Consider the following 12,500-nt stretch of genomic DNA (forward strand, 5'->3'; position numbering starts at 1 on the left):
GCCCAACATTAAAACCTGTAAAAGGAAAATTTGGAAAGAAGGACGTTGGCAATAGTGCCGTCAATAGACACCTTTCCCGACTTTAACCCCTCTAATGAGACAGAGACACACCAGTACCCATGCAGCAAATAGACACAGAGAACTGTGTAGTTGAAGATTACCCAGATCTTCTAAACCATCTGTCTTCCTCAACACGTTGTACTGCCAAATTCCTCCGCTGCAGTCTTGTAGTCAGGCTTTTGACCTTTACCCTCCATTAGACACAAGGAAGAGCTGTTAAGACAAGGGGTGAAATAAAATGATGTCGCATTGGAAGTCAGCATTGACATATTCACACTCAAGATTTCCTCCACAAGTGTCTGATTGGACGAAGCAAACCTCTCAAACCAGCTGAACCAATCATCGCTTGATGTGACATTTGCTTCCAAGAATGAGACATCAACTATTGTGTCATTGCTGCTAATGTTGTAAGGTGAAAAAACGTCTGTAACGAATTTGAGAAGTTTAAAAAGCCACGACATGAGTACAGATGACGACTGATTGTAACTCATTTTGCTAGGAGCATCAGAGCTTTTGATGCAAGTCGGCGTGTTCCACCAATTGCCACAGGATGTCCAGGGGAGCTCACTCTGGAAGGAATTGACAAGGTAGTAGATAACCCATGAGATGACTGTGTTGTAATAGATACAGGCAAATCCTGACACAACACCATGCCATAACCAATACCTGGGTTGGATGAAAGGGACAGTTAACATTAGACAATAATGAAGTTTATCTAAAAAAGTTTTTTTTAGGTAGCAATGTATTTGTTTTATGTCTAAATGGAAATTCTTCATTGTTAAAAAAGCGCATTTAACAGAGAAAACTTTAAACTTTAAAATGGATGTATGTTCTATGCAATCAACTGAGATAATTTATCTTATATATGTGACTAAAATCCTCCGTGTGGTATTATGCCTGGCTAGGCCAGAAGCTGAAAACTGAATTTGAAATATAAACATGAAAATCTAGAGATTTGATGTTGTTATTAAAAATGATATATATATAATGATGGTCATGATGAAGATGATGATAATAACAATGATGATGATGATGATGATTGGTGCTGTATCCTATACATACCTTTAAATACAGGGCACATCTTCCATACAAACATGGAGCTGATTCCAGAGAATTGACCAAGGCAGACCTCCAAGTAGAACAAAGGAATGCCACAGAGAAAGAGGAAGAAGAAGAATGGAATGAGGAAAGCTCCTGAGTGAGAGATTGTGAAAAGTTGTTGGGAAGATTGAGGTGGGGAGGTGGGGGGGGGGGGGGTAATAAAAAAAGATATATCATTAAATGAAATAATAATGACATATGTTTATTAAATGCAAATTCAACGGTTTTGTTTGTTTGTTTGTTTTTAAGGGTTTTACAAGCTTGCATCACATTTAGGCCATACCTGTGCCAGTAAAAAAGGATGAAAATTGGATAGTAAAAATATTCTAGATGTACTATTAAAAGGACGAGGAAAAAGTAAGACACAGGTGCCAATAGGGAACAGATGTAGATTCCAAGAGCACACCATCAGTATCAGTGTACTTAGTTTGAGATCACCTAAAAGTCTCACCCAAACACCAGCACAGGATCCCACTAAGAGTTAAAAAATAAAAATAACAGTATAATACAGAGAGATGATTTACAAGGAAAAATATATCATCTCCCAAAACTATAACTATACATTCAACTGTTTCCCTCCCAGCCAAAGAGTTTGGCGGGGGTCAGGACAAAACCTGGTAATCTCATTCCAAAACAAAGACAAAAAGCAAGTTGGAAATCAGATATATGGAGATAGAAGACACAGTGAGTACCTCCCTGCTAACTATGGGAGGTCAGGAACCCCTGCCAAAATTCAATGGTTTATAACATTTTAATAACCGTTCCATAAGCCAGAGTTGCGTCGTAATCAGCTCCTTAGATAAGAATTTTGATGTCAGGAGTTATAATCAGATATTTAGCAGGAGAAACGTATGACTTAGAATAATTTTGGTCCCACTATTTAAGCCTTAACTCTCTCCTCAACGATCATTTTCATTTTTTTTTCCGAAAATGGCAGGCCGACCCAGGAGAAAAATTGATTTTTTAAACTCAAACAATCCCTCTACAAAACAGCTTTATGTTCTTATTAATTAAACAAAGATCATTGTGGTGTACAAAAATACGACGATTTTGCTGTAGGTGGTAAGGAGAGAGTTAAAGCACTTCACGATATTACACTACAGAGTGATTTTGAAGTCAACTATTATTAATAAATGAAAACAAGACAACTCTCACCTCCTCCGTTTCTAAGACATAAATAAGGGAACCTCCATAAATTGCTGACCCCTACTGCATAGCCAATCAGGGTCAGGATAAAGTCAAGGCCATTTGTCCAATGTTCCCGGTCCACTGGATTATTTTCCAGCTCCATCTGCATTTCTTTGTCATTATTGTGGAATTCATCGTCATCGCTGCTGTTAATACCTGAGGTTATCAAAACTGTTGCATCTTTTTCTGACTTTGCTGGTGGCTGTAAGGGTTCCTGAAATATAAATATTTATAATAATAATATTCATCGTCATCATTTTCATCATTATTATTATTATTATTATTATTATTATTATTATTATTATTATTATTATTATTATTATTATTATTATTATTATTATTATTATTAATATTATTATTATTATTATTATTTATTATTATTATTATTATTATTATTATTATTATTATTATTATTATCATTATTATTATTATCATTATTATTATTATTATTATTATTATTATTATTATTATTATTATTATTATTATTATTATTATTATTATTATTATTAGTATTATTATTACTATTAATATTATTTCTATTATTATCATTATAATCATTTTATTATCATCATCGTCATCATCATCATCATCACTATTATTATTATTATTATTATTATTACTATTATTATTATTATTATTATTATTATTATTATTATTATTATTATTATTATTATTATTATTATTATTATTATTATTATTATTATTATTATTATTATTATTGTTAATATTATTATTATTATTATTATTATTATTATTATTATTATTATTATTATTATTATTATTATTATTATTATTATTATTATTATTATTATTATTATTACTATTTACTCTTATCCTCTTTATCCATAGTGATTAATAATTAATGACCATAGTATAGTCAATTACCATAATTGAAATATTCCTTAAAGAGAACAGTTGAATCATTTATAATGATCTCTATGTGGCTTATTTTATCCTTATATCTTATCAACTGATTAATTGAAATGCACGCCACTTAGTGGGAATGTCCTCAAAGTTTCATCAAACTTTGTTTTGTAGTTTGCTCCAGTTTTGAAAAAAAAAACCATTGACCATAATGAGATGAAATAAATGAACAGATAGATTCATTGATTAAAATTGCCATGTAGCCTATCATGTACCACCCATTCTTTATCATTAAATTTTCAAAACATCCTACATTTGAATAAGCAAGTTTGTTTGTTTGGTTTTGACAAGGCATGTTCCCAGGATTGAAATTGTGTAATCTTTTATTTACTTTCGTGGAAATTGTTTCATATGTCCTCTTTTTATTTTGGATGTTAGGAGATTGAGCAGAATGACAGTTCTATAAATGTGTAACCAAGATATAAATGAGCAGCAGAAAGTTGAGTTCTAGGGAAAAGTTCTTAACCCATATTATCACATCATACTCAGGTGGGAAAAAGAGTATGTGGCCAGTAACAACGTAGTCTTACAGGTGTGATATCTCATCCTAAATGTTGAGAATTACTGTTGGCGTGAGACCCATGTGCAGCGCTTGGATCAAATTGAGTGGATTTTTACCTGTATAATATCACAAGGACTTAAGGGGTTTTTTAAAATTTTATTTTTAAAAGACAAGACTTGAGTTTTTTGCTCATCTTAACTTCCTCCATTATTTTTCTGGGTTTAATTTCAGACTTTAATCATTTTCAAGAGAAGAGACAATGATGAGACTCAAGCTTCAAATATAACCTGACTCGCATCATTATTGCTCCTGACCTTCGGTGAAAAATTAAGATATGTCATTACGGTAAAATCAAACGCTGCCTGTGTAAAGGATTAAGGCAATATCGGTGGATTAAAAAAATTTATGATTGAATAGGCCTATAGTGTAAATCAACAAACCTTGATCTGGCCATTGATGTTGCTATTGTTATATGCCATGGCTGGGTAATTCCGTCTGTCCTACAATGAGATCTGTCACACTTCAGCTAACTCTGTCAATGTGCTGGAAAAGTATAAAAATGAAGGCAAAACCATAAATAACATTTATCAGATAAAGCAAAATATTTAATGAAATATCTGCAATATTTAAGAATGGTAAATTTCTAGAGGTAAAATATCAGAAATCAGTAAAATAAAATTATGCATATCCAGGGAATTTCACCATGGTCTACTTCACGAGATTTCCTTAACTCGATGTGGTCTATCGTTTAGATCTAGATAATAGACTTCAATTCGTTTTTCGCGGTAATAAGTAGATATCAAGTAACTGATTAGTGGCTGTGTTGAGGGATAAAATGGCGGAGAGAAGGGCCCTTAGAGATAAATGTACTCAATTATACCAACCTTAATTCCTTCGGTTTTAATTTGTTTGTTTTTTTAAAGCTTTTTTTTTATAATTATAGGCGCAATATCCACTAAACGTGCTCTAAGCGCTTTACAAGTACAATGGTTTCCTGGCCAACAGCAACATGAATCATGACAGGTGATGCTGTGGCGACCAGTTCTGTCGGTGCTTCGCACGAACATTTGTCTTACATTTTAAGCACTACGACGCACTTCTATTGTATTCAATGTTTACTTCCGGTTTTTTAGTCTTGTACGGTTCGTCCTCTGATCCATACAATCAATCCAAGATCTATCCACTATTAAACGTTAGCAATAATCTATACACGGATTTTGTTATTACTTTATTGTATCATTACTGACTATTTCTACATTGGTGACCCCGACGCGAATACGTAAAATGGCTCAACCAGATCTCTCACAACAAGTCGCGAATTTGACAGGCCAACTACAGGCTCTTGCTGCTTCCACCAACTTCCGTGAACAACAAATCAACTCTGTCTCCATCAAGCTCCCGGAATTCTGGACTAAATCACCGGAGGTTTGGTTCGCAAGAGTGGAGGCACAGTTCAACACCAAGAAAATTACTCAGGATCAGACAAGGTACGACTATGTTGTCAGTTCTCTTGACATAAATACTGCAGAAGAAATTCAGTCACTGCTAGTAAACCCACCACATCTTGATAAATATGGCAGCTTAAAAAAAGCCTTGATCAAGACCTTCGGCAAATCCCAGACCCAGAAAGACACAGAACTCCTTAATCTTAATGGTCTTGGTGACAAACGCCCAACTGCTCTACTGCGCAAGATAAATGCACTGAATGATGACCCTGTCACTCTGAAACGTGCATTATTTCTCATGAACCTTCCCCCGGACATTCGAGGCATTTTAGCCGGGCACAATCTTACAGACACAGAAGAATTGGCTGGGCAGCTGACAGGATCTGGGAGACACGCATGTCCGGTGTGCAACATATTTCCTCATCACCATTCCTGACTTACCCTCAGCAGGATGTAACAACCACACGACCACAGTCAGAGGAGACTGTTGCTGCAATTAAGACAGTCCGCCAACGTGGACAGCCTCTTCAACATAGCATGCCCAACTCTATTTGCTATTATCATCAACGATTTGGACCAGACGCCCGTCGCTGCCAAGATGGTTGTAAATTTTCCAGTTTACTCAAACTCAAAGGAAACAAACAAAACTTGCCTTCTTCGGGAAACGCTTCGGCTGGTCGATGAACGTGGAATCGGTCAGCAATCCAAATTCAAACACATTTTCCATTTATGATAGACGTTTGGGACAATCTTTCTTGATCGATACTGGTGCTGATGTTTCTGTATACCCCGCCTCAACTCAAGACCGCAGAACATTAACACCTTCTATTACACTCTCTGCTGCAAACGGAACATCAATCAAAACCTGGGGTAAACGCACCATCACTTAAGAAATAAAATCTAATCAAGTCCTCAATCACGAATTTTACCTGGCAGATGTGACACGTCCCATCCTGGGTGCGGATTTCTTTGTTTCTAACGCCCTGATAATTGATCTAAAAGGAAAACGACTCTTGTCTATGGACAACATTTCTGTTCCACTTAAATTTACTAATTCACCCATAAGCCTTGCCGGCCTCTCAGTGCACCCAAGTACTGCATACTCTGACCTCCTTCAACAGTTTCCAGACCTTGTCATTCCCCAGTTTAACTCATCTCGCAACAAACACGGCGTGGAGCATCACATAATCACCAATGGGCCGCCTGTCCACGCTCGAGCGCGCCGTCTCAATCCAGAAAAACTGACTGCAGCAAAGGCTGAATTCTTCAAGATGGAGCAGATGGGAATCATCCGTCGCTCTAAATCAGCATGGGCATCCCCTCTACATGTAGTTTCCAAATCGGATGGCCAACTGAGGCCTTGCGGTGACTACAGACACCTCAATGTTGTGACCAAAGATGATCGGTATCCTCTACCTCATATTCACGACTTCAATAGCCGCCTTTCTGGATGCAACACCTTTTCCAAGATCGACCTGATTAGGGGCTATCATCAAATTCCCATGGCAGAGTCGTCAATTCCAAAAACAGCAATCATTACGCCATTTGGGTTGTGGGAATTCGTGCGGATGCCATTTGGCTTGAAGAACGCTGCCCAAGCATTTCAAAGACTCATGGATGGCATTTTGAGAGACATACCTTTCGCTTTCGTCTATGTTGACGACATTTTGGTTGCCAGTCATTCACATAAAGAACGTATTGAACACTTACGGGAACTTTTTCAACTCCTCTCTACAAACGGACTTGTGATCAACAAGGCAGCAGCTTCTTATGGTTCACACTATTATGTTATGACGATCGACCCAATCAGCAAAGTCCGGTCCGCATTCGTGCACCGTCGCGAACCCGCCTGGTAGCATCGTCACAACACACCTTTCGACTAGATGCTCTGCTGTTTCGGGTTCTTGCCCACAGCGTGGACATATTGGACAGGAAGTTAGACCCCACTGATGTAACGTACCGGCCGTTAGGCAGCTCCTCGACCGAAGCCGATTCGCAGCTACCCAGTGTCTCCTCTTACTGGTATCAAAGCCTGGCAACTTCTCACCAAGCTTAGAGGAGTGTAGGTCCCCGCCCCCACGAGGGATTGAATTCGTCCAAACCGACTTCCATCTCGTATGTGCAGCTCTGTCCGTAGTCAGGGATTCTGCGTACAAGGGTTGCCGGGACTTATTTCGGCTCGAAACGGGGGCACCGTTCATTATGCGCATGAGAGGGGTATCCCCATTCCCTCTCTCTTTGATCTTACTTTGCCAGTTTCCCGTAATGGTCTCCCTCCGGACATCGGGGGGCTGGATCGCCGCCATTATCGGGCCCCATTCTCTAGGGGTTGTTGCTAGCGTTCCCGACCCTATGTGCATCGACTTGCGAAGTTTTACATCCACCTTCTCAACGTTTCTGCTTCTACCCCACACTGGAGCGCAATACTCCGCGGTGGAATAGCATAGTGCCAGGGCAGATGTTCTCAGGAGCGCTTGGCTAGCGCCCCAAGTCGATCCCGCCAGCTTCCTCAGAAGACTATTTCGCTTCTCTTTCTTCCGGGCAACCCCTTCGAGATGAACCCGATAGGTAAGGCTGCGATCCAGCGTCACCCCTAAATATTTTGGATGCGGCCCATATGGGAGTGGCTGGTCCCCGACAAGGACATTCAGTTTACGGTTTTTGAAGTGTTCATCTTCAGGTACCACTTGTCAAAGTAGGATTTGAGTCTGGTGACGTCCTCGCTGAGTACGCTCTCGAGACGGGTCCACACTTTACTCCGAGTAACGAGTGCCCAGTCGTCTGCGTATCCCAGCCTCAGGGAGGAAGTGTTCGGCATATCGCTAATGTAAACGTTAAACAACATTGGCGCAAGTACCGACCCCTGAGGGACCCCATTCTTCAATTTCCTTACTTTGCTCGTGACGTCTCCCAGCACGACGTGGAATTGCCTTTCCCTAAGATCGAAGAGAACAACTTCAAGGTCTTTTTGCACCTTATAATTTTTGCAAGTTTGAGCATTAACCCATCGCACCAGACCGTATCGTACGCCGCTGATAGGTCTATAAACACAGCACCTGTTTGCTGTTTTCTCTCGAACCCGTGCTCAATATGCTCTGTAAGGGCAATGACCTGCTCCGTGGTGCACCTCCCTTCCCTGAAGCCTGCCTGCTCGGGTGGCAGGGCAGCGTCTAGGACCGGCCCCCATCGGTTTAATAGAACACGCTCCAACAATTTGTAAAGACAGCTCAGCAGCGATATGGGTCTGTAACTGTCTGCCTCCTTCGCCGGCTTCCCTGGCTTCAGGATGGCAACTATCTTCGCATGCTTCCACACTTGTGGAAGCTTTCCTTTTGCAAGGATGTCAGACATTGCCTCTGCTAGCCAGGCCCGTGCCCTGGGGCCCAGATGCGTCACCATATCGGGATATACACCATCTATCCCTGCTGCTTTGCCGTTCTTCACTTCGCTAATGGCTGCACCCACTTCTCGGGGACTGAACGGGGCCGTCCAGTCCGACTCCTCCGCAGGTAGCGAGTCCAAAATCGTACGGTACGCCTTGCGGACACCGCGCTCAAAAGCCTGATTAGGGACCCGCTTACTATGGTTCTTAATGTTCTTGGCAATTGTGTCTGCCTCGCATTCCGGTGCAGCCTTCGCGAAATTCCGATCTGGGTCCAATTTCTTTATCAAACGCCAAGCGTGGCGGCTGGAGTGTGTAAAGTCGAGACTTTCCACGGTCTCCTGCCACCGTTGCTTCCTTCCCTCTGCCAGAGACTGAAGTAGTCTATCGGCTGCGTCCTGGGACTGGGTCTGCTGGTACTCTCGGTACAGCTTTTCCGACTCTGCTGTCCAGCAAGGGTGTAGAATTTCCGTTTGCCCCGTGGAATAGAGCGTTGAGCGCTCTTAACCAGTAGCCTACTGAATCTGGTTATATTCTTGGACTTGGGAGGAATGGCAGGGCAGACCTGTTCGATATAGGAACTGAATTCCTCCCAGTCAGCCTTCCTGAAATTCCATCTGCAAAGTGGGAGAGACTGCACCCTCTGTATTGTCACCCCAGCTGTGACAAGAACCGGCCTGTGCTGGCTATGCGGAAAGTCCCCGAGGACTGTCCGCTTCACCTGCAGCGGTTCACCGTTCGCGCCTTTCGTTGACGAGGTGAGGTCTGGAGTATACTCCTTCTTATGGCGGGTACCCCGGAAGGTACCCTTGGCTGTAGGATCGTACACTAGGTGTAGATCATTACAGTCCATCCATGAGCGGAGTTGTCTTCCTGCCTCGTTGCAGTCTCGGTAGCCCCATTCGTGATGGTGGCTATTAAAGTCTCCCAGACAGATGGAAGGATGGCTGACCACCGGTACCGGTGGTGTAGTCCAAGTCGCTCTAGGTGGTTTGTAAATATTATGCAAACACAGTCCACCTACTTCCACGGGAATTCGGTTCACCCCATTGCTGTCCGTTACGCTCTCAATGACCCTTACCTTCGATGGCTCTTTAGCGTAAACGCTAACCCCTCCTTTGAGCCTCGAAGTGTCCTCGCGTTGGACCACCGTATAGCCTGGGATCTGGAATCGGGAAGATTGCTCGCCTGAATAAAGGTGGGTCTCCTGTAACAGGAGGATATCTACGCAGTGAACGGCCAATAGCTTTGATAAAAGCTCATTTTTTGCCATACTCTGGCTCTCGACGTTCAGGGACAATATGTGCGTCAGGTCACCATCCCCGCCGTCGCATTTTCCGATCGGCAGGCCGCGAATCGATTGATGCATGGGACGTTTGCTTTTTTCTCGGACGTGCCGACGACCCTGGCGACACGAACGCGGTATTATTTGGCTAGGCGGCAGACCGCTTCGCCATTGACGGGACTGATTGGGACTCGACATAAGGATAATAGTGTGGCGCCCGGGATAGGGCTGCTATTCGGGCACCGGGTTTGGATCAAATTTAGTCACACACCGGGGCGAGCAGCTCATGTGGCTCGTTGGCTCGATACCCGGGATGGTCTCGTGACGGTCGACCGGGATTTACACCTTTTCCCTCCCGTGTGCCTCAAGCCCCCTCACCAACTGCAAGATCCACGAGGGGGATCAACAAGGCGAAATGCGTTTTCGGTGTTAGCGAGTTGGATTTTCTTGGCCACCATGTGACTGCTGAAGGGATTCTTCCACTACCGGACAGGGTGGCCTCTCTACATGACAGTGCCCCTCCCACTGACCGTGCTGGCCTTCAGCGATTCCTTGGCTTGCTAAACTATTACCACAGATTTATCCCACACGTGGCAGACTTCCTTTCCCCACTACATTCTCAGGCAAGTGGCAAAGGACAATCCATCGTGTGGTCTGATGACTGCAATACGCCGTTTGAAAAGGCCAAGGAGGCTTTGAAACACGCTGTTCTCCTTCACCATCCCCTACCAAATGCCCCAACAAGTCTTACAGTTGACGCTTCCAACTCAGCTGTCGGTGCACAACTTGAACAAAAGCAAGGTCATAACTGGGTCCCGCTTGCCTTCTTTTCTAGGAAGCTCTCAGCCACAGAAAAAAAATACAGTGCGTTTGACCGCGAACTGCTCGCCGCTTACAGCGCTGTCAAACACTTCAGGCATTTCCTGGAAGGTAGGGCATTTACATTATTCACAGACCACAAACCACTTGTCTCCGCTCTCATCAGTCAAACTGACCGCTCGCCTCGACAAACAAGACACTTGTCTTACATCGCCGAATTCACCACTGATATTCAGCATATCACAGGTCAATATAACGTGGTAGCTGATGCCTTCTCGCGTTTTAATATTATGACGCCCACAGACTCAGGCATCTGTTCCATTACTGATTTCACTAAACTTGCATATGACCAGTTCACTCACAGGAAATGGAATCTTATCGCAAATCTACCACAGGTCTTACACTTGAGAACATTCCATTTGGTTCATCCACAGTCTTGTGTGACACTTCAACAGGCGCAACACGCCCCATTCTTCCAACGTCATGGACTCGACAAATTTTTGACCAGATTCACGGTCTCTCCCACGCCAGCGCACGGCCCACACAACGCGCCATCAGTCAACCTTTCGTTTGGCATGGGATGAAAAGAGACATACGTAAATGGTGTAAAGAGTGTCATCATTGTCAATCTTCCAAAGTGCATAGGCACACCCGAGCACCACTTGTCGACCGGCCACTACCAACGAATCGATTTAGTAGCCTCCATGTTGATCTCGTTGGACCACTACCCATCAGCCAAGGTATGAATTACTTGTTTACAGTCATCGATCGCTTCACGAGGTGGCCAGAGGCAATTCCTCTTCCAGATGCTCATGCTTCTACCTGTGCTCAAGCTTTGATACACCATTGGATTTCCCGGTTTGGTGTTCCTGAAAACATTACTTCCGACCGTGGCGCACAATTCACATCGGCACTTTGGACAGAGTGCAACAGGTGTTTGGGCATCAACGTCAACCGAACAACCGCATATCACCCTCAAGCAAAGGGGATGATTGAACGATTCCATCGCCAACTGAAGGCAGCACTGAAAGCCCGGACCACAGGCACTAACTGGTATTCGGAGATACCCATTGTGTTGCTGGGGATTCGTACATCCTGGCGAGAGGACTCTGGCTGTTCCCCGCTGATTTAGTCTACGGTTCAACCCTTCGTCTTCCAGAAGAGTTTTTGTCGTCGACTGGTCCTGAAACATCTACACCAAAGTCAGAATTCGTTCAGCGGCTACAAAACACAATACGTTCCATGAAACCACCACCCCCCAAGTTTCACGGCCAACAGTCCACATATGTGCCATCCAACCTGGCATCTACTGGTTACGTTTATGTGAGAATTGATTCGCACAGACATCCGCTCCAGCATCCATACGACGGCCCTTGTCGGATTATTGACAAAAGGGACAAATATTTCATTTTGGACATGAAAGGTCGCTCTGAAAAGATTTCCATCGATCGACTAAAAACTGCACACCTCTCACACTCAGACACTAACATCAGCCACACAACAGCCAACCCAAAACCATTGACATTACCTCATTCAGATGACACGCAACTGAAACGCGTGAATTCGACCCCTGTCACAGGACGCCTGGCGACAACAACTCGATCAGGTCGAGAATCTCGGCTACCACCAAGATTCCGCTGAACAACTGTTGCGCCCCGCTGGGGAGGGGTAGTGTGGCGACCAGTTCTGTCGGTGCTTCGCACGAACATTTTCTTACATTTTAAGCACTACGACGCACTTCTATTGTATTCAATGTTTACTTCCGGTTTTTTTGTCTTGTACGGTTCGTCCTCT

At 43.0% G+C, this 12,500-nt stretch overlaps 1 protein-coding gene across 2 annotated transcripts in view; it reads right to left on the reverse strand.

The window, feature by feature from the left end:
• Positions 1-12,500, reverse strand: part of LOC144976371 (sodium- and chloride-dependent betaine transporter-like) — a 79,485-nt gene that overhangs the window by 66,121 nt on the left and 864 nt on the right. For both annotated transcript variants that reach the window (XM_078920630.1, XM_078920631.1), the window contains exons 2-5: positions 4,216-4,318; positions 2,317-2,563; positions 1,123-1,254; positions 144-726 (exon numbers count right to left, since the gene is read on the reverse strand). In XM_078920630.1, the coding sequence (XP_078776756.1) occupies positions 548-726; positions 1,123-1,254; positions 2,317-2,563; positions 4,216-4,254 (597 nt within the window). In that variant the 5' untranslated portion in view covers positions 4,255-4,318 and the 3' untranslated portion in view covers positions 144-547. The remainder of the gene's footprint in view (positions 1-143; positions 727-1,122; positions 1,255-2,316; positions 2,564-4,215; positions 4,319-12,500) is intronic.

The sequence above is a fragment of the Berghia stephanieae genome, chromosome 7, assembly GCF_034508935.2.
Source record: "Berghia stephanieae isolate SIO BIC M18660-M18661 chromosome 7, UCSD_Bste_1.3, whole genome shotgun sequence".
Classification (NCBI taxonomy): domain Eukaryota; kingdom Metazoa; phylum Mollusca; class Gastropoda; order Nudibranchia; family Aeolidiidae; genus Berghia; species Berghia stephanieae.